A 23,584-nucleotide genomic window follows, 5' to 3' on the forward strand; every position below is an offset into this window, starting at 1 on the left:
TCCGACCGCGGCGCAGCGTGAAAAGAAGCGTTCCGCAGGAAAGGGCTTGGCGGTAGGGGAAAAAGCGGATTAAAATCAACAGCAGAGTGGTCGATAGGAAGCAATAGTAGACGGAGCATGCCTTTATCTGGTGGGATGCAAAACTTGCTGGTTACTTTTGATGCCGTGTTTTATAATGTATTTGCGACGTCTGCGGCGCTACAGCCCAGTCCCGTGCAGTTATTCCCGTCTAAACCGATTGAAATCAGTGGGTTTAGACTGCGGTAACGTATATGGCTGGGACCTGAATCCCCAGGATAGCTTGATTTCCGCAGGATTAGAAATTTAATTAGGGTTGGCCCTGGCCAGTATTTGGATGGGAGACGACCAAGAAAACCCAGGGTTGCTGTAGAGAGAGCTATACAATGACAAGCCGCCTCTGCAAGTCTCTTGCCTAAAACCCTGTAAGGTTGCCATCAATTAGCTGCGACGTGACCGGGGGTGGGGGATCAAGCCTCTGGTCCTGAAAAAAAAAGTTTTATTTCATAGATTTTTTTATCCTGCCCACTCAGGAAGACGTAGACAACCCTCTCCTTCATATTTTATCCCACTTAAGGTAATTTCAGGCTGGAAAATAACTGAGATCAGTCAACTGCATAATAGTGAGAGGAACTGAACCTGTGAACCTTCTCAAATTCTGAGCCAACAGTAACTACAACACACTGACTGATACAAATTTCACTGCACTACACATTATTAAATACGCATGTTTAGGCTGAATTTTGGCCAGCACTAAAGCTTCATGCTTGTGATTATATGGAAAAATAAATTTTATCCACTCCCTGATTATTATGTTTGTCTTTGCTCCAGGCAAGCTGCTGGGCCCACAGAAGGGCAGGCCCCAGGCATCTTCCACTCCATACACCTGCCACTGAGCAATCTGCTTTTCTCCAGTCACCCCGGACATTCCTAGAAGGGGGTTGGTTTCTTCCATTTCGTCCTAAACCAGCCTGAATATCCTACATTGGAGCTAGCTTGGTGTCGTGGTTAAGAGCGATGGCCAGGTTTGATTCAGTGTTCCTACACATGCAGCCAATTGGGGGACCTTAGCCTAGTCACAGTCCTGATAATGCTGTTCTCACAGAACAGGCTTGCCAGGGTTCCACCTACCTCACAAGGCAGAGGAAGGGAAAACACTTGTAAGCCACTCTGAGACAGCTTTGGGCTGTGAAAAGCAGGGTATAAGACCAAACTCTTCTTCTTTGAGGCTGATTCTGCACTTACTTTGTTTATTCCGTTGTAGACGCTGCTGAATTCAGATCGATTTGAACTTGAGTATTCCTCTATCCCCTCCCAATCGAAACAGAAAAGTGTTCTGCACATGATTAGGGAAACTCGGGGGGGGGGGGGAGCCAAGCACAGCAGGTGCCTCTTTCTTTTCTTAAAGGAGGGGAGATTATTGGAGATAGCAGAGGAGGGGGAATAAATCCAACAGGCAAATCTCTGCTAAGTTAGGGCTTCCCCTTTAAGGGAAACCTTGCAACCTGGAAATGAGGACGCCTTTGAATTGATGCCCTGGCCAATCAGGGCTTTTCTACACTGTTGGAGGCTCTGCAACAAGTTATTTTGGGGAAAGCAGACAACTGCATGCTTACTTATGCTGATTTTTCAAATATTGAGGGTTATATCAACTCCAGGATATCGTGGGGGAAAGGTAGAGTAACTCCGGATCAATCATGCTTGTTGCAGAGGGAAAATTTAAATCACCCAAAATCAAAATGGAAATCGCATTCAGTGTAGACAGCAGGGATTGAATCGACCTGGGATTGGAATAAAAACTCTGTGCAGATTCAGCCCTAGTCAGGGATTGGGAGTTAAGCAGGGCAGATTCAGCCATGATCGGTGCATGAAGGAAAGGAATAGCAAAATAACCTCTGCTCATGTTTTGCCTTGAACACACTACAGTTGGTGCTATTGGACTCTTTCTCTTCTCTATTGCTAAAGACAGACATGGCTACCCATCGTAATCTAACCCCCTGGCTGGAGTTGCCCTGAGTCAGTTGCAACTCGATGGCATATTCTTTCTGGTTCTAAATTTATTCATATTGTATTTTGGGCGAGGAGGCACTTCCCTCTACTGGGTGTAACTGCAATTGCACAAGTCTACATAGTAGAAGAGAAGAAAAACTGGTTTCTGTACCTAACTTTTTACTAGCCAAAGGAATCTCATAGTGGCTTACAATAATCTCTTCCTCTCCCCACAACAAACACCCTGTGAGGTAGGTGAGACTGACAAAGTTGTGAGAAAACTGTGACTGGCCCAAAGTCACCCAGCTGGCTGTACATGGAGGAGAGGAGAATCAAACCCAGTTCTCCAGATTAGAGACTCCCGCTCTTAACCACTATACCAGGAATATTTTTATCTTTTGTTTTCATTATGGAACCAGGGATAATGTAAGAATTTTATTCCAAATACCAACAAGGAAATTATTAATTAACTAGTGCCCATTATGAGGGTAAAAAAATAAGGAGCCTCTTGTGGTGCAGAGTGGTAAGCAGCAGAAATGCTGTCTGAAGCAATGTCCATGAGGTTGGGAGTTGGATCCCAGCAGCCGGCTCAAGGTTGACTCAGTCTTCCATCCTTCCGAGGTCGGTAAATGAGTACCCAGCTTGCTGCTGGGGGGTAAAATGGTAATGACTGGGGAAGGCACTGGCAAGGCCACCCTGTATTGAGTCTGCCATGAAAACGCTGGAGGGCATCACCCCAAGGGTCAGACATGACTCACACAGGGGATACTTTTACCTTTACTTTATGGGGAAAATACAACAGGCTATAGATAACTGAAGCAATGTCCCCCTCAGGTAGGCTGGTGGGCAAAGGAAAGTCAGTCAGTAAGTACAGCAAGGCAGTCAGCCCTGGTAAGTACAGCAAGGCAGCCCTGCCCCCACACTGGTCAAGGTGAGGAGTCTTGTGTAAAGTTCTGCATTTAGGAATGAAAAATCAAATGCATCATTATAGGATGGGGGAGACTTTTTCTTGGCAGTAGTATGTATGAAAAGGATCTAGGAGTCTTAGTAGATCTTGTGCAGAACACTTTCTGTTTTAATGCAGGGGGAGATAGAGGAAGACCGAGTTCAAATCGATCTGAATTCAGCAGGATCCACATTGGGGGGAAAAACAAAGTAAGTGCAGAATCTGCCTAGGACTTGCAGGAACTATTTGTAGAACGGTGATAGCTAGATATCAGGGGGGAAATTTCAGAGTAGTAGAATTGGCTGCCTAAGGAGGTGGTGATCAGTCTTCAAGCAACAGCTGGATACTTTTCATGAATGCTTTAGGCCCCTTGATGCAGGGGCTTGGACTAGATTGCCTGTGTTGCCCCTTACAACTCTGTGATTCTGTGATTCTATAAATTACCGGTATATCAGCTGATGCCAGGAGTTGAGTCTCCTTTTCTACTTTAATGTGCTTACAGTGGCAGAAATCCAAAACTTGCTTCTCTCAAGCATTTTGACTGTGGTGAGTCTAGTTAATATTTCAGAATATGACCATATAAGCCTAACTTTCAAAGCAGAATCCAGGCAAACAAGGACAAAAGGGTTTCTTGGTGCACCAACATTGCTTAATAAACAACCCAATTCACTATACTCAAAACAGTAAAGTTATATGATCGAAAATCATGTTTCTAAAACTGATGCTAATTTTCTCAGAGCTGAATAAATGCTCTGCAGAACAAAGCAAGGAAGGAAAGTGAAAATCACATGTTTGATTTAGTTGGTGTTTAAACTCCCATTAATTCAAATAATATAGCCACACAATTCAGAAAAGTTTTGAGGAGTGACTGTATAAACATGGTATTTGTATGTACCCAAGAGGAAATGCAAAGGAAATTGATGTGTAGTCTACATAGAAAATGAGGTGGTAAATCAGAATTTACCATTTCAGACTACAGACAGGATCACGTTTGTTCCTGTATGTTCTCCTCCATTTAAAAATAATCTTTAAGTACAAAACTAGCCCATAACATTAAGAATAGTCAACTATCTTAATCATTTATTCTTCTGAGAAATTATATTGCAAGGTGTGGAAGTCTTGGTGAAGGCAAGTCACCTCAGTGAGTTCTGAGGTGTTCAGCTGAGCTCATTGTATCAAGAGGTGTGGCATCATTTGAATAATGTATGTGCTCAAGCATTAAGAATATCTGCTTACCATGGGTGGCCTGTTTTGAGTCTCCAGTTTCCTTGAAGTGAGACTGTTATATATGTGTGGCAGACTTTGGATTTCCTTTTCCCAAGGAAACTGCTTCACTTATGGCCTTTTAAAGAACTGTAAAACTGTTCTAATTAACAATGAGGTAATAGAATATGTTACTGTGGATACACAATATGTAAATCCAGATATAGAGACTGTCTTGGTCACGTCTTGGGTATCAAAGTCGGTTTCATTTATAGGGCTACCATCCTCCAGGTAGTGGCTGGAATCTCCTGGAATTACATTATCTCCAGGCAACAAGACATTGGTTCCTCTGGAGAAAATGTCAGATTTGGAGGGTAGACTGTTTGGGATCATATCCCCATCATATCCCCAGGTTGCACCCCCAAAACTCCAGGGAACCCTAGCTATATTAATTTTGGCAGGGAACTTTTATGTTTTATTTTTTCAACTTATTACCCGTCACTCCCAGATTAACTGGCTTTTAATATTTTCTTAGATTACTGTATGGATTTCAAATTATGTTCTGTTGCTTGTTTGTGTTTCACACTGGTAATTCCTTTAAGGGATTGGTTTTATTTTTGTAACTTTACTTGCTCATTTAATAGTGATTGTTTTGTTTTTATGGAGTTCCTAGATCCATTAAATTCCATAGTCTGGCCAAAAAGCAGCACATTTTTTTAAAACAATGAAAATTATGATTCATACACATTAACTTGGAGGCTGTTTACACTGGAACTCTATAGAAATAAACGGGAAATGGTGCAGAATCACAATGAAAAAACAACATTCCACGTGGGCTATAGAATGCCAGTGTATTTAATAATCCACATGGAATTTATTTTTACACTGGAATTCTGCCTCACTCTTGCCTTGTTCTTTTGGAAACTCATACACATCTTACCTGCAACACTAAAGGAAGACCTAGGAATCAATGCAGCACCACTATATTTATATTCAGCTTCTCCAAAGTAAACAATCCTTTACATCTCATTGAGGAAACTGAATAATCCAGTGCAATATACTTTGGCAGGGTCCTTCAACATTCTTTGGCCTGTGACTACATCTCCAAACCGAGTTTAATGAAACTATGGGGTTTCTTGACAGCCCTGGAAGAGTTTCCCGAATGGGTGGGAATTAATTTTTTATATATATTTTATAAATTGTTAAACATTTATCAGGTGATATGACCATATAAGAGCCTCTTGTGGCGCAGAGTGGTAAGCGGCAGAAATGCCGTCTGAATCTGTCTGTCCATGAGGCTGGGAGTTCAATCCCAGCAGCTGGCTCAAGGTTGACTCAGCCTTCCATCCTTCCGAGGTCGGTAAAATGAGTACCCAGCTTGCTGGGGAGTAAACGGTAATGACTGGGGAAGGCACTGGCAAACCTCCCCGTATTGAGTCTGCCATGAAAACGCTAGAGGGCGTCACCCCAAGGGTCAGACATGACCTGGTGCTTGCACAGGAGATACCTTTACCTTTTATGACCATATATATGACCCATCCCAAAATGGCCAATGATGGGCCTGGAGGGGGTGGGAAGGGGTGGTGCCTGGGGTGGTCATGTACACAGCTGTGCTCGCCAACCATATTCTGCATAATCGCACAATTTATGGGGTTTCTTAAAGCCTGAGGAATATTTTAGGGGTTTCTCAACCGTAAAAAAGTTGAGAAAGGCTGATTTAGAGACTCAAAAACAGATTTGGAGATATTTAAATCAGTTTGGGCTGCAGTCTTCATGTTAAGCTTCCACAGCTCTTACCAGTTCAAAACAATACACACCAAAAGCACCAGTGTAAAAAGCATATTGTTCTTAGGTGCAAAGTCATGGCCGACCCATTGTGACCCCATGGACAATGATCCTCCAAGCCTTCCTGTCCTCAACCATTCCCCGGAGTCCATTTAAGTTTGCACCTACTGCTTCAGTGACTACATCCAGCCACCTCATTCTCTATCGTCCCCTTCTTCGTCCCCTTCTTTTTTTGCCCTCGATCGTTCCCAGCATTAGACTCTTCTCCAGGGAGTCCTTCCTTCTCATGAGGTGGCCAAAGTATTTGAGTTTCATCTTCAGGATCTGGCCTTCTAAGGAGCAGTCAGGGCTGATCTCCTCTAGGACTGACCGGTTTGTTCGCCTTGCAGTCCAAGGGACTTGCAAGAGTCTTCTCCAGCATCAAAGTTCAAAAGCCTCAATTCTTTGACGCTCAGCCTTCCGTATAGTCCAACTTTTGCAGCAATACATTGCAACTGGGAATACCATAGCCTTAACTAGATGCACTTTTGTTGGCAGGGTGATGTTTCTGCTTTTTAGGATTCTGTCTAGATTTGCCATAGCTTTCCTCCCCGTAGTAAAAAGCATATTATAGCACAGTAAAATCTGAGCAGCATAATTGGGTAAGGATGTGAATAGTATGTCTTTTAAACAAGAATAAAATAATGTGAAGAAAGGGAGCAAGTGAAATTCACAGCAGCAGTTAAACAAATGGAGGGAGGAGGAAATGCCAAGCAGGGAAGTTCCTGTCACCTGGAAGAGACTATTCTTTACTGTGTGACGTTCATTCATCACAGATTACTAAACCCATGGAAGCAGTTTATATTAATTTTTGTATGCCCAACTGCAAGACAGGAGGGTTTTTGCTACATGTAGGGCAAACTGTCTTCATAAGGAAACAAATCTATATGGTATGTCCAGGAAAAAATATTGCTGTGTAAAGAGTTATTGACTGACAGTTACAGGTTAACTATCTAGTTTCACATGAGTTCATGACCTAAGAGAATAACAATAAAGCCAAAAGGCCTGTTTTGTTGGGTTTATTGCGACATAACTGTGTGGAAGCGGGAGTAAATGCAGAAGGAATAATGCCCTTCAGCTGTGGCAAAATTCAATGTAAACAAGTTTAAAAGTTCCATATTTACAAACTCTGACAGAATAGTTTTGTAGATGGAAATGGAACCCAAAAATGCAAGTACACTTTCATTTACACTTCTTCCTCACTGCCTACTAAAGCAGTTCCCAAATCTTTGGAATAATGAGATGTTCCATGGGGCATTGCAGCTGGGGACAGGAGATAAATGAACAGAATGAAGGGACACATCTCACTTGCATGAGCAGAGATATCTTTTGCTCTCACATAGTTATGGATATTGTACTATTTGTGATATTCACTTGCTGGATTCTACCAAATATCTTTGCCCTCTCATATCCTTCCAGATGTTGGAGAGTTTTGTTTATTCTGCAGTGTCATCAGAATTTCTGTGCAAATTTGGAAATATAATTTCTTCTTCATCCCTTTGCACACTAGCTAAGCAAGACTGATGTACTTGGATGGAAGACAAAAAAGGGAGTCTAGGGATGCTACACAGAGACAGGCAATAGCAAACCATCTCTGCATGCCCCTTGCCTTTAAAACCCTCCAGAGGTTGCCTTTGGCTATAATTTGATGGCACTTTCCACCACCGCAGTATTACACATGAGCAACCTACCAAATGGTTAAATGTGCACCATGATAAGTAAGTTGCCATATGGTGGTAAACAATTTGTAATCAACCTGCATGTCAAGTCAATACAGGACATAGTAGCTAAGGTTTTAGATTCTAGATGTAATACACACTGAAAGTATTGTTTCTTTGATTTAAAAAAATAACAAATGTTACCTTATTTAGTATTATAATATTAAAACGCTGTGATATGTGTGTTGTGCCATCAAATCACTTCCAACTTTTGGTAACCCTGTGAATTAATGTTCTCCAAAATGTCCTATTGCTAACAGCCTTGCTCAGGTCTTGCAAACTGAGGGCCATGGCTTTCCTGATTAAGTCACTCCATTGCAGGTTGGGTCTTCTTCTTCTGGTGCCTTCTACTTTTCCTAGCATTGCTATTTTCCAGTGACTCTCTTCATAAAGTAATGAACTTGAACCGTTCCATAGGGCCGGCAAAAGGGAGCTCCTCCACCAGGCATTTGGTTGAGGTCGACCTGTCATCACTTCCCAAGGGCCCTTCTCTTGAGCCCTCTCCTATGGCACCCACCATAATTCTGCCCAACCCACTGGGCTATCAGTATGAGTTAATTTAATGCTTCCCACATTTTTCTACTGTTCCATGTTGCTTGTTGTTTCACTTCATTTGTTATTATTAATCTAATTTATCTGTATTGTTTCTGTTCTGTTTTATGTGAACTGCCTTGAGCCTTTGGGGAGGGCTGTATATAAATATAATGAATGAATAAATAAATAAAGTATGATGGCTTCGGTTTATTTATTTCAGCTTCTACTGAGAGTTCAGGCTTGATTTTATTTAGAACCCACTTGTCTTTTGGCCAGTTCTGATATCCATAACACTCTCCTTCAACACCATATTTTATAGGAATCTTCTTTCATGTCAGCATTCTTCGTTGTCCAACTTTCACACACATACATAGTGATTGGGAATACTATGACATGTATTGACTTAACCTCAGTTGCCAACAACACATCCTTACACAGAAGATTCTTTTCTAGTTCTTTCCTGGTTGTCCTTTGCAATCTCAGCCTCCTTCCCATTTCTTGGTTTTGGTTGATAATGAAGCCAAGGAACAGAACACTTTGACCAATTTCAATTTCTTCATCAGCTTTAAAGTAGTGTAGTTCCCCAATAATTATTAGTCTTTAGATTTGATTCATTTCTGTTTCTTCTCTTTCATAATTTTAATCATTTCATCAGTCATCCATCAAGCATTTCATTTCTTTTGGATACTGGAATAGTTTTTATGCATTATTCCTTGATAATAGTTCTAGTTTCAACCCATAATTCTTCCGGTTCATATTCACTTTAACTTAACAATGCAAATGTGTTCTGCACATGTCTTTAAACTCTTCAGGAATACTACCAAGACTGTATTCTCAAAGATATAACCCAAAATGTAAAAATGCTGTAGTGCTTCAGTGTAAAATGCAATTATGACACTAGCCTTCTAGTTACTTTACCCTAATTAAGTCAGATATGCTATTTCAGGGTTTCCCAGCATGGCACCTACTGGTCACCCCATAATCTTTTCATAGATTGTATAGGGCCATTGTAAGTTAAGGCTTGTTACTGGCTGTTCTCATTGAAAGGAAAGCAGTAGCAGCTGGTGGAGGATTTCCTCCATTTTGTTTTACTCCTTCCCTTAAACTTACTTCCTTGTTTTATTCCTCCTTATTCCTGCCTTTCTCCCCCCCCCCCCATTTCTTTTTATCCCTCTTCTGCAATTCATGAGTAAAAGAACACTTACTCTGAACTTGGGTGTTCCATTTAACTGGTATGGCTAATAACTGTTTGACTATCTTCTACAAATCTGTATAAATCCCCTTTAAAATCATCCAACACTTAATCCAACATGAGGGCAAACTCATCAAGAATCTGCTGATGTTTCAGAAGGTGGTGCCTTGGTAACCTGTTCTTGAGATTGGGATAAGGCTAACTAAGAAATAGTCAATTTTATCCTCTCCTAAAGCCCAAATTCCTGCATTCTTTTAACCTTTGCTTTTGTGAATGAGAAAGAATGAACCTGTTCCCAGCTCCATGCATGACATCTTACTGTTTGGGTGCACTGTCTAGTCTTCTACCTGGTCTTAAAGTCTCTATGCAACTGTCAGGACCTCCACTGGGCACCCCCTAATCTTTTCATAGATTGTAAGTTAAGGCTTGTTACTGGCTGTTCTCATTGAAAGGAAAGCAGTAGCAGCTGGTGGAGGATTTCCTCCATTTTGTTTTACTCCTTCCCTTAAACTTACTTTCTTGTTTTATTCCTCCTTATTCCTGCCTTTCTCCCCCCCACACCCCATTTCTTTATCCCTCTTTTGTAAATGAAGGCAAATGTTGCATTTGCCTCTGCCTGCTGTGGCAGCCATGTTTGAATGTCACTCACCAGCCACTCTCAAAACTCCAAAGGTGCCTACAGGCTCATAAGGGCTAGGGACCCCTTATTGAGGGACCCTGACCCACTAAACTCTGGTGGTGCACCATTGCTATTCATTTCCAGAAGGCCTGCGCAGAATGCACAGAAATGAAGTACAATTATCTTAATAAATAATCCACTAATGGCATTTTATTAGTCATTAATTCTAACTAAAAACAATTATAAACTTGTTACCATTTAGTCTACACCATTTTCACAAAATTGTACTGGATGAATGTATCATAATTAGGACCTCAAAGTATTTGAGCACCTTGACATTTCCCAAAACTATGCAGTAAGTACATTTCAGGTATGGTATGCTACAAGAGCATGCAATTAAAGATAGGATTAACCATCCACAATTTATTTGCACAGTTTAGGATACCATGTTGTCCTTAAAGTTCTGCCATATTCCTTCCGGAGTAAAACAACTGAGTCAGTCATTTATTAAATAGCAATAGTCTGGTGCTTGTTCATCAACATTCATGGAATCTTTGAGTGCCATTCTTGGCTCACACCCATCAGTGTTTTCTCTAGACTCAGTCTGAAACTGGGTGAGGACTGTTTGCATTGCTGTTGTGTTCATAAAAATATTTTTCCCATAGATGTAGGGCAGACCAAATGTTTACTTGTCTTTTACATAGTTGCAAAACAAAACAGTCTTTTAGTTAAGAAAGATACATATGATCAGAAAAGTGCTTCAGCAAATTACCAAAATCTTCCCAAATGGCATAATCTTCGGAAAAAGTTTTTTCCATTCAAGGATGAAAATAAGTCTTTAAACAAGACTGAAGAGCCAAGTTTATCAGGGATTTATCATCACTGAGAATTGCTGTTTATCTTGTGGGTGTATACATCCTCTGCCATGCTCCATTGCTTACTTCTTCAGATGATTAAATCTTTTGTAGGCCAAGGAAAATATGCAGACCCATAACACACTAAGTAATCAGCAAACCTTGAGCACTATCTTGGTTTAGTGGTTAGGAGCATGGACTTCTAATCTGGCGAGATGGGTTTAATTCTGCAAACCCCACATGCAGCCAGCTTGGGTGACCTTGGGCTCCCCCCATCACTGATAATGCTTTTCTGACTGAGCAGTAATATCAAGGTTCTCTCAGCCTCACCTACATCACTGGGTGTCTGTTGGGTGAAGGGAAGGTGATTGTAAGCCACTTTGAATCTCCTTCTGATAGAGAATAAATGGCATATAAGAGCCAACTCTTCTTCAACTTGCATACGCCATTATGGCCACAGTTGCCATAAAAGTTTTTGTTCAGACTGGAATAATATGGTGGAGGTACCTATGGTACACCATCAAACAAGTCTTTATTGTTGACATTAAGTCCTTAAGATGATTGTTTTTAACGTCTGAAGAGGACTAGTCTGGTTTTTGGCCAGAGTGCTGTCAACAAAAATAAGGGAGACTATAGTTTTGTATTTGCATATTAGCTGCTCTTCACACAATATAACCTTTAGTGGTTGCCTTTCATTCAGTGTTCTTCCTTTTGGGGACTGCGTGTGGGAGGGTGTGCGCATGCACAGGGAAATAAACATATTTCCCATGTTATAGTCATGTACTGCTCTTGGGAGGTGACTAGTGAACTGGAATAAACATTTCTTAGTACTCATTTATACCCAGAACCATAAGTAGTAGTTAATTTTACCTCAATGAATATGAAATTGTACCTCCCTTACTTTTATAGTAGTGTTGTTTTGGTTAAAAGATAAATACATAAGAATAATAATAGAATTTATTCTAGACTTTATACATTTATTCTGTACCCCTCCATTTTTTTGCCTGAGACAAGTGCCTCCCTTGCTCAGCCCTCATTGCAGCTCTGTCAATCACACCCATTCTCTGATGGGGGAAAATAATTACATCATTATCTGCCCAAATACTATGATGGGTCTCTTTGAGGAGCATCTAATAACATTATTCAGGAGAAATGAAGCAAAGAACACAAGCCCTAACAGTGCTCTTCATAGCATATCCTCTAGTCCAGGGGTAGTCAACCTGTGGTCCTCCATATACTCATGGACTACAATTCCCAAATGCTGGCAGGGGCTCATGGGAATTGTAGTCCATGAACATCTGGAGGACCACAGGTTGACTACCCCTCCTCTAGTGAGCATACCCAGAGACGTGTAAAAGAACACTTACTCTGAACTTGTGTTCCATTTAACTGGTATGGATAATAACTGTTTGACTATCTTCTACAAATCTGTATAAATCCCCTTTAAAATCATCCAACACGAGGGCAAACTCATCAAGAATCTGCTGATGTTTCAGAAGGTGGTGCCTTGGTAACCTGTTCCTGTGATTGGGATAAGGCTAACTAAGAAATAGTCAATTTTATTCTCTCCTAAAGCCCAAATTCCTGCATTCTTTTAACCTTTGCTTTTGTGAATGAACAAAAATGAACCTGTTCCCAGCTCCATGCATGACATCTTACTGTTTGGGTGCACTGTCTAGCCTTCTACCTGGTCTTAAAGTCTCTATGGAACTGTCAGGACCTCCTGTTAACATCAAGGACTACTGCTTTCCTAGCATCTGGGGAGAAAGTGGATTGTTAAGCAAAGAGATGGGGAGGTGGCACCTGAAAAGGAAGCACAGTGTTCAAGATCTCAGAATTAGGTCCTTAATGGAGTATACTACTACCCATTCCAGCCTTTAGAGTGGCTATAAATGTAAATAAATTCAAGCACTTCCACTCTTAGCACAATCTAATTCTTTATATATAAAAAAACAAAGGACATAATAAGTGTCAAGAAAACTAGTCTTAATGTACATAGTTATAACATTCATGTGAGACCCACTGAAGGCTAAGTTCCAGTTATATGAATTATATTTATTAATTCTCTATTTCTTATTGTCTCTTTTTAGCAATCTACTGAAATCCTTTCAAACATCACCTGAGATCCAGAGCCCTGCTTCAATATGGGATATCCACTGCCATATACACCCCCCCCCGACATAGCTTAAAAAACAGAAAGATTTGTTTGCATCCCTCAGACTGTATCACTGGAACACAGTCAGCATCACAAAAAGGTTGAGTGCAAATGCAACTCTCCCCAAACCTCAAGAAATGCCGATTTAACAGCACCAATATTTTACACTGCACGAAGTACAATAATGGAAAGTCATGTTATATTGTATACAATGCTTAATGAATTCAGGTTTTTAAAGTTTAGATTTAATATACAAAAACTACTTACAATGATTCAACAAGCTACTGCAGCATTCTACTCTCTGTTGCTAGTCTCTACTCTCACTCCAACAATATGAGACACAAGACAGTATTACAGTTATCACATTGGTGAATGGAAGTAAATCCCAGCCTAGCAGAACAGGCAGAGACAACACTGAATGAACAGATATTAAGTTAACCATAGCCACTCTTAAGACCGCCTGAGCACCAGTTTTGCTGATTATTTCCTTTTTCTTGACTCTTTGAGCTTTTGATGTTTATCAGAACATTAAAGACAGCCATCAGGGGACATACATCTCTACTTTGGTTTTTGTCCTTCTTGGGAAATGACAAATCTCTTTAACTACAGAGTGGTCTACACTTGGCAAGTTAAAAGTATCAGATAGTACTTGATGATTTGTATAAAGAGCATCAAGAACAACCTGCATAACAGACCCTTACTTAGGTGATTATTCAGTTACATTTGTACTATAAAAACCTAAAAAATACAAACAGGTTCGAAAAACCAGTAAATATATTTACATTTAGTTTCACATTGTAATTACTGTAATATACTGGATAAGCAACATTGGCAGAATTTAGATACACATTAATGCAATTCAAAAATGTAATTCTATTATTTTGGCATTCACAGGTGCCCTAGATACAAATTAAAATTGTTTTCCAAACTTGTGAAGCAGTAAGATTAACATTTCAGTAAACCCACATTGTAAATGGCATTTGGGAAGATACAACACTACAACACAGACAAGTAGAGTTTGTAAAAGACTATGCCTAGTATTTCTCAACTGCTTTTAAAAGGCACACAGCAACATACCAAGGAAAATAGAGCCCAAGTCATCACAGAAATGGAAGGTAAACAATTTAAAAAACACACACAATTTCTTTACATTATGGCCAAATGCATGTAAAGGATGTACAGAACAAAATTCTTTGAATCAGTGAAAAAGTACAAAAGGCCCTAATGTATGGAGTGCCAAAGTTCAGGCTTCATATTAACATGGCACAAATGTGTGCAGTTGTACAGTAAAAAAGAAACAAATGCTTTCTTCATTTACCTGTGATCCAAAACAACTGCATCCCAGCTTTATGAAAGTGTACATATTTCAACAAACATGCCTCCCCCCCTTGTTATGACTTGCGACTATCATAATCAGTGACCATCCTTTTGATGTGCGCTAGTTTGCTCTTCAGCCTCTTGCAGTGCTCCTTTCGGCTCTTATAGTCTGTTGACTAGAGAAAAAAAATGTAATGCAGAGTTACTATGGAGGGGTAAGAAAGCATCTTCAAGGCTGAGAAGGCTAGATGCAGAATGGGGATCCATATCATTTATGAAAGAAAAGCCCAGGTGGCCCTTAGGCCAGAGCTTCCCTTTCCATAAAGGTTGCCACTGACAAAGAAACAAGCCTCTGTGCAGTTTTTAATAGCCACTTGCCTCTTAAGCAGTGGAAACAGCTGTGGCAAGATAGACCAGTGCAGAACCTGCTGAATGCATGGGCTATTATCTTATTGCATGTGTTGCAACAACAGCAGTAAAATTACCAAATTTGTACTGTGCCAAGACTTTATATTGAGGTGGTCACTGGCTGCCCTGCCTATTAATAACCAAATGTGCTAATGAAAACAAGCGTTTAGATCTCAAATATAAATTCTCGCCGTCGCTTCGGTAGTAGGGGTGGGAATGGAATTATTTTCCGTCACGTTGGGATTTTTAAAAGTATTTTAATGGGAATTTTAATGGGGTTAAGCCATGAGCCTCTGAGGGGGGGGGAAATAAATATAGCAACAACAACAACAACACTTCAGAAGCAATGTTTTTCTTCCCCTGGGCATTAAAAATGTCATGACTGAAAATACATTAATAGGATGAAACACTGAAGAGAAAAATAAATACACCTCATTAGTGGCATGGCATTATTGAAGATGTACCAGTCAGACCATCAGATTCTGCTGTCATATTTTACAGAATTTGTACTCCACAATAATACTTCAGAGTTATTGACATGTTATGACATGTGCTATACTAAATAATAATTGGGGGGGGGGCAGATTCTCCAGCATGTTGGTTGGGTCTCCAGAATATCTAATGCCAGAAAATTTCATCACTTTTACTTGTTCCATTTGCATCCAACCCCTACAAAAATTATGTCATAGTTTTTTAGATTGGAAGCTCTAAAAACACTATTAAGTCAGAACTATAATGTAATTACGGGATACTGAAATAAGTAACATGTATTTCTAAACAGTAAAAACATGAAATTTCTTTTAAAAAATGACAAGATGTATTACTATGTACATTTTCCTGATAACAAGCTCCATTTAATACAACTGGATTTACTTCTAAGTAATATGTTCATATTGCATGACAATCAAGCAACATAATAAAACTGACACTGGAAGTCTGGGGAAATTAAGTAATCTAATTATGACACTTCTAGGTTAGCACACTAGTGGCAAAGGAGAAATCTGTTTAAATTTACATTTCAAACAAGAATTAAGCAAACTTACTGCTTTGATATCCTTCAATCTGTTGTATTCTTCAGCAGCAACCTGACAGGAGAAAAAAAACTTGAATTAGACTAACATTTACCAAAACCTAGCATTAGGAAGTCAAATTATAAATGCTCTAGAGAGCTTTTTGAAGGAGAAAATAGTGGTGTGCATGTGAAAGGATCCCACCCCACCCTGTTTCCTCATGAAGATAGATTAGACACACTATCAAAGTGGAAGATAATTCAGTCAGTAGTTCAGTTCCTGGCACCTCCAATTAAAAAGCATTTCCTGTTAGTAAGCTTGAAAAGTATCCTTGCCCGAGATCTTAGAGCAGGGGTAGTCAGGAGCCCCCTGCCAGCTTTCGCTGGGAAATATTAGGAAATATTGATCAAGGGTGAGAATCTGATTTAGTTGTTGACTGTGAGGAGTCGAAGGCATAAGCAAAACCAGGGTGTTTAACATCATCTAGCCCAGGGGTAGTCAAACTACGGCTCTCCAGATGTCCATGAATGCTGGCAGGGGGTTCCTGGGAATTGTAGTCCATGGACATCTGGAGGGCCGCAGTTTGACTACCCCTGTCTTAGAGAATGTAAACCAAAGTGCAAATAGTAAAATTAGTATAATACAAACTATGGTTTTGCTTAAAGCTCAGAGGCAAAAACAGGCTTAGGGCGCTCATTTTTTTAATAGTGTTTGAGGCTCTGTAAACAGTCACAGATCCTTTAGGAAACTGAATTGTAAGGTACTTTAATTTTGTGATTGGAATATTAAGAATGTAATTCAAAACAAGAACAATAATCAGGGTGATGTCATTTCCCCTAAGAATCTTGAAATAAAGGAGTGGTCACTGAGCCTATTTTTTGCCTCTGAGCTTCAAGCAAAATTGTTGTTTGAACTATATTAATTATGCTATTGTAGACATGGACTGTTTGCAGTTTAGTTTACATTTTTGTATATTTCTGTATATCCTCTTGAGAGCGTTGTGAGATCTCAGAGAGCCACTACCAGCTATGCAGACTAGAGAAACACAAACGGGATTTGATGGAAGACAAGCAACAGGGAAACATAAATAAGGGCTTTGAGCCATGCTGAAGTAAGTAACTAACAGATCTTATGCTTGACTGAAGGGGAGGGAGGGAGGAAGAACATCTACAAGCAAAGCCCAGTAGGCTACAGACAACTGTAGAAAGAGTCCCCTGCTTACTATATTACCAAGCACGGAATTTGGAGAACTCATAGAAGATCAGATGACTCAGCCATACATGGTAGGAAAGAACTCTTAATATTTTGGAGTTAAACACCTACAGCTTCCTCAACAGAGGTCATAAACAGCAACAAATACTTTCCATATTGTTAACTCCCACTCAACCTCCTTGTTAAGCATACCAGATAAGGAAATACCATCATTAACAATGTCACTTCCTTCATAACTACAGGTGCTTAAATCTCTGATAGCACAAGAGATTTCCAACTAGTTTTCAGGCTACAATGTAGGTTTGTCATATCAAAGGTCGGCATCCTTTCCTCATTAACACAAAACCACTCATGACTATGTAGCCCAAGAGAGAAGTTTCTACAAATGTATACAATTGAAATGCTGTATTTCTAGTTAGTATTTTCAATGGCCAACAACAAAAAGTACCTCCTGACCCTCAGTCTTTGGTTTAAATATCTGAAGAGAAGGATCATGTAAATCATACAAATCTTCCCTCCTACACCAATTCATTTTACGTTTGCATAGAAGCTGGCCCTTTCAGCATATTGAGCAGTTTTCTCATTTCAAATCAGACTTTTGGTCTAGCAAACATCATTTTGGGGCGTATCAGCCGATATCCAAAGCCGGAGGTCTTCCCCCTCCCTTGCTCAGAATTTTTTAAGTGGACACACTGGAGTGAACACATGAAAAGCGAACATATGAACATATGAAAAGCATGTGCTTCTTCTATCTCCACATCAGTCTGGAATTAAGAGTAATTGGGTTTGTGGCACCCTACTTTTCACTTACTAATTAACCAGTAGGACAAAGCTGAAAAATCAATAGCCGGTTATGTTCATTTACGGAAGTTAAAAGCCTTCTTGCAGAGAAAGACCTGGTTTTAAAAAGCAGGTGATAAACTACCACGGCTTCTTAAAACCAGAATTTAACGTTACCATGCAGGCAAGCAGCAGTTAGTAAGAAGCATAATTTTTCTGTGAATTCAAGAATTCAAGATACTTACACTGAATAAAGCAGGGGTAGTCAAACTGCGGCCCTCCAGATGTCCATGGACTACAATTCCCATGAGCCCCTGCCAGCAACTGCTGGCAGGGGCTCATGGGAATTGTAGTCCATGGACATATGGAGGGCTGCAGTTTGACTACCCCTGGAATAAAGTTTGAATTAACAGAATTACCTTATGTTCCTCACTGTCTTCACTGTAGTCATCCAGTGCTTTATCAAGATGAGCGAGTTCTTTAGTGATCTCGTCAAGCTCTGCTTGCAAGCGCTTGTATTCTTGCAGTTTTGCATCAAAGTCTCGCTTGTATGTTTGCCTTTGGTGGTCTGATGATATCGCTGGATATTCCCTGGGTAAACAGTAATGTAGAATGTCATTTTCATATCAAGGGAAGTGGTCAACGAGGGAACTCGGCCAATATATAGGAGACAATATATAACGTAATTGATAGTTAAATTCATCTTTTGGTTTGTGCCATCAGTTCGGCATAAAATTTCAATGCACTCATTCTGCCACCTGAACTTTCATATTTCTACAGCAATCTTGCGCAAAGAATTTTTCCTTACCGAAATAAAGAGATCTCGTTAGCAGAAGGGAGTCATTGGATACAACCCAAAATACACAAAACAATGAATATATTCTATTATTGGAGACATATAGATTTGAGGCCACTAGAACCTTCTGCTCTACTCGTATCTGACAAAGGGAACTCTGACTCTTGAATATTCACACCCTGGAACTCTAATTGGTGCTACAAGACTTATCTCCTGGCAATGTACAATCAGAGCAATTCTAGCTCTGAGAATACTGCTGGCACCCTAAACAATCCTAGTAACATACTGCACTGCTTCATTCTCAGACAGCACTTTCTGTCCTAACGCTCAGCATCATGGTATCTTCTTAAAAGACTATGAGTATTCTACACAATCTTATTTGAACAAATCAATTGCAAATAAATTTCAGGTACATTGTTCTTCAGTGTGATGCCACATTTAAAATACTGGTAAGGGTTTCAAGTCTTTGAACAAAGAGATACCGGAAAGCCAGCTCAGCTATCTAATTATGGGAGTGCATGATGTTGCAATTTCAGTACTGAGTAGCTATTGCATATAGTTATCCGTAGATCACCATTGCGCTGCAACAGAATGAGAGTGCTGGGTTTTCCTTCAGGAAGGCTATCCAAAACCACAACCACTTTCACAATCAATTGCCATTGGATTGCCATTGTTTATTTAATAAGCAATACAAGTTTCAATTCAACCGACATATGTTGACTTATTGCACCAAGTTGCCACAGCTTTATGTAACACACAACTGAGTTTCTCCATCAGCTTCTATAAAAAGTCACTGTTTTTATTTCTGCTAAAGGGCTCATGGTCATTATGGACTTACAAACGTTTGTACAAGGACAGAAGACAATTGAACAGGAAATATTGAGTCCAGCAGCACCTGAAAGGCCAACAAAGTTTATGTAAGGTATGAGCTTTCGTGTGCATGTACACTTCCTCAGATACAAGGAAGTGTGTGTACACACAAAAGCTCATACCTTAAATAAACGTTGTTGATCTTAAAGGTGCCCCCAGTCTCAACATTTGTTCTGCTGCTTCAGACCAACACAGCTATCCATTGGAATCTATCCTCAAAGAAGACAACTGTGTTTTACTTTTATTAGATTAGATTTACAGCCAGTGTGAAGCTGATATACTTGGTATACTTGATCCATGGCCACTTTCACTTAAATCTTCATGGATCAGCCCTTAACTACTTGGACCATATTATTAAGGCATAGGATTCCTTGTTTCTGAAGCCTCTGCTAGATTTGAAAGCATCTAGAAACCTTCCAAATGGCACCTAAGCAGCACCTCAGGATAAGTGGGTGTTCTCCAAATAGCTTTCAGAGGATGCACTCCTAAATATAAAACATTCAGCTGCGCCTGTCTGTACCACTCCGCTCTGCCCTAAACAAATTTTGAGTTGATCCCTTGACAAGAAAATAGCATAGCAACTACCAAAGTGAAGAATCATCTCTAAGCCTACCAGGGATCTAAGAACAGCTACTAGTACCTTGCTGTGTGTTCCTGCATTAATAGGAGATGAGACAGGCAGGTTTGTGACACAGACCATGATTCACTGCCCAGAAAGTCAAACCCCTTCTCATTTTACCTTCCAGAAATCTTTGATAGTAGTTTTATTCCACAGTTATCAGTATTTTAACTCTATGAAGCTAGGGAAGACAGTCCCCAGGTAGGACCTGAAAATCCCCTGGAATTATAGCTAATTTCCAGATTAAAGTGATCAGTTCCTCTAGAGAAAATGGCTGCTTTGGACGGTGGACTGAATAGGATTATACTCCACTTGGGTCCCTCCTGTCCACTCCTGGCTCTACCCCCAATCAGAGCTGGCAACACAGAGCTGGCATTCCTATATGAAGCTGCTTTATTTTGTATGCTCTATTACTGACTATTGTGACAAGTACTAGTTTTTCATCTTTATTAGTATAGCATTTTAAAAAATATATTGTTTATTTCAAGATTGATTTCATTCTGCTATTGGCTGCTATTTTAGGTTTAAAAAAATCTGTTCTAGAATTACGTAGATTAGATCCTACAACTCCATTTTGTTCCTTGCCCTGGAGGAAAAAAACTACCATTTTGCAGAACAGTGTAAGGTACATACAACCTGTGGTGTTTTGATTTCTTGTTACAAGCATCTGCACATGCCAGTAACATGAGAGAAAACAGATACAGATTGAAGTATTAACAAGGCATTCACAGCCCTGTCTTGTTCAATAGGTTTATATTTGCACACACTAGTGAAAAAGACTTGCACTGTGGCTCAAATATAACAGTAGTGGTAACAGTGCTTCTCTTTCATGGCCAAAACACAGGGTTCCCATTACCAAGTGGGAAACTAGGCCCTTCTGAATGAAATCTCTTCTAAATGTTATGATAACAGAAACAGGGCACGAAGTCAGTAAGGTACTGGATTCCAGTGACTATAATTACTAGCCTCTTTTTATTCCTTTCTTTCACACAACTGTCTGCTACACATCCTGGCAACCCATATCTATCAACGCCTGAACCAGGAACATCCAATCAGATAGAAAATTACTGTCATATCAACAGAGGTAACCATACCTGTCCCAATCTTCTTCCAGTTCATCACATGATTCCCCTCCAGTGGTATAATCTGCATCATAATTGTCACCATTGTTTCTTTTCAGTCTCCTTGCTTTTCTTTTTTGTGCTGGGTCCTGAGCTGACCCACTGTAACTGCTGGTATTGGCATACGGAGACTGTTTTGTTACGGGATCGATAGTTACAGGTGTCCTATCAGGCATCCTATCACAAAATTAGAATAATCAGTTTCAACTGAAAGTATTGACAGTACACGAAACAATCATTAAGAGGAATTGTTGGTGCAGAGCTCTTTCTGTGAAGGGTATGTGTCCAAAGGAAAAGATTTTTGTATCTAACTCAGTGGTCCCCAATCTTTTTATCACCGGGGACCAGTCAACACTTGACAGTTTTACTGAGGCCCGGGGGGGTAGACTTTTGCCAAGGGACATTGCCGCCTCCACATGAGCCCCTGCTCCACTTGCTTTCCCGCCGACGCCACTGACTTCCTGCCACCTGCTGGGGGGGCGCTGCCAGCAGCAGCTGCACAGTGCCACAACAAGGGGGAGCCCCAGCCATGGCAGCTGCTGGAGAGCACCAAAGGTGAGCCGGCGGCAGAGTGGCAGGGCAGCCCTTGAGGAGGACAAGAAGGAGCCACAGCCCAGTACCAACTGATATACGGACTGGTACCGGTCACCGAACCAGGGGTTGGGGACCACTGCTTTAACTTAGCCAGAGGTCTGACCGTCTCCAGGCATCTACAGATTTGATACATAACGTGTTGGAGCACATAACAGAGAAGCTCTAAAATACGGAAATCTAAGGGTTTGGGATTTGGATGGCCCAGGCTAGATCTTCATCAAATCTCCAAAGATAGCTAGGGCTGGCCCTGATTAATACTTGGATAGGAAACCACCAAGGAAACCCAGGCTTACTATGCAGAGGGAGGCAATGGGCAAACTACCTCTGATCATCTCTTGCCCTGAAAACCCTACAGAGTCAATCCCTACTGGGAACTGACAGCACTTTCCACCACCAATATTCAGGAAGAATTGTAACACAAGTGTGTGAGCCCTGAACATACAAAGGTTTAGATCCTATACCTGCATTTCACTCTCTTCCTGTGCAAGGAGCATTCTACTAACACAAGAGATGTTTCTGCCAACAGAAGACTCCTTATGACAGAGGAAGCATTTTCATTGCTGGAAAGGATCCAACCCTAACTGCTGATCAATTTATCCGTCATTAATATTGCTAACAGAGAAGCAGCTTTCATGGAGAATTGCAGGCTTTACTGGGAAACTGGCCTGAAATTATCCATAGTGGAGCTACTCAAAACACAGACAATGCTTGCATTCACTAGTTAGGAATAATGTCCATGGGATAAGCTGTTTGGCACAACTTGCCCTCCCATTCCTCTCCCCGCCCAGCACGCCCACAGGCAATACAAGGAGTTGCTTTTGACTATGTTTACCTTTAGCTTGCAAGTTTAGTTTCAACAAGGACTAGAATAGCAGAAATCTTTCTGAAATCAGATCTATTCCCAGGTGCCTGAAGGGACTTTCATAAGAATGCATTTTCATCAGTCAGGTTTTTATCCCACCCTGCTTCCAAGGTGACATACAACAGTCACTCCTCTTCCACTTTACTCTCGAAATGTTAGACTGAGGAAGCTACCAGGAAGCTAACCACTTATGAGATTTATTATGGATCATCTATTTTACAACATTATTCTGGTTATTCCACCAGCCAGTACAGATACAACTCTCATGACATTTAACTTTAGCGAAACAACTGGTATATAGTGGACCAGACACCCGGAATCTTGCGGGATCACCACGCCTCTGGGCCAAATGTCCCACGTCCCTCAGAGTTCTGTCCCGCGACTCGCTCGAAGGCTGGGAGAGAAGGAGGGAGGCGTTTCCCTACCGGGGCTTCCACTCGCGCCCTCCCTATGGGTGGGGACAGCAGTGAGGCGAGCAAGGCAGGTGGCTGTGAGGAGGGTGTGCCAGGTCTCCTCCCCGGAGGCAGGGCACGCACACAGGCACAACCCAGCAAGTTCCGGGCTGGGAGTTCAGCAGAGTCGGTGAGCCCAGTCGGAGGGGGAGGCTGCCGCCGCCTGGGCGGGCAGGTTTCCACGCAGCCTTGTGTATAGATCACCTTCTAGGCCACCCCAGGTACACACCTCCCCATCGGGCTGCCTCATGGTCCGGAGGTGCCCGGGTGGTGCATCTGGTGCTGCCCCCTTCCCCGGGATCCTGACCAGAGCGCTTCCTCCTCCTTGCAGGAAGTGAACAGAGGAAATGGCCTCGGAGGAGGCCGAGCCAGGGAGGAGGCCGAGCCTATGACTCATACAATCAAGGGGCAGGCTGGGGCCCCCACATGGTTGCCAGCCTTGGGTAGGGCAATCCTGGCGAAGGCGGCGGTGCATCCTGCCTTTCGGCCAG

General features: G+C 41.1%; 1 protein-coding gene and 1 long non-coding RNA gene across 2 annotated transcripts in view; one reads left to right on the top strand and one right to left on the bottom strand.

The window, feature by feature from the left end:
- Positions 1-4: 4 nt before the first annotated feature.
- Positions 5-13,605, top strand: LOC143842378 (uncharacterized). Its single transcript, XR_013233075.1, has 3 exons — positions 5-130; positions 3,092-3,162; positions 12,988-13,605. It is a non-coding gene; the product is annotated as an uncharacterized LOC143842378 (long non-coding RNA).
- The window catches only part of OCLN (occludin), a 28,268-nt gene continuing 17,501 nt past the window's right edge, over positions 12,818-23,584 (bottom strand). Inside the window, exons 6-9 of the mRNA XM_077347446.1 lie at positions 21,159-21,362; positions 18,199-18,370; positions 15,821-15,862; positions 12,818-14,545 (exon numbers count right to left, since the gene is read on the bottom strand). Of these exons, the coding sequence (XP_077203561.1) occupies positions 14,444-14,545; positions 15,821-15,862; positions 18,199-18,370; positions 21,159-21,362 (520 nt within the window). The 3' untranslated portion in view covers positions 12,818-14,443. The remainder of the gene's footprint in view (positions 14,546-15,820; positions 15,863-18,198; positions 18,371-21,158; positions 21,363-23,584) is intronic.

This window comes from Paroedura picta, chromosome 7 (assembly GCF_049243985.1).
Source record: "Paroedura picta isolate Pp20150507F chromosome 7, Ppicta_v3.0, whole genome shotgun sequence".
Taxonomy (NCBI): domain Eukaryota; kingdom Metazoa; phylum Chordata; class Lepidosauria; order Squamata; family Gekkonidae; genus Paroedura; species Paroedura picta.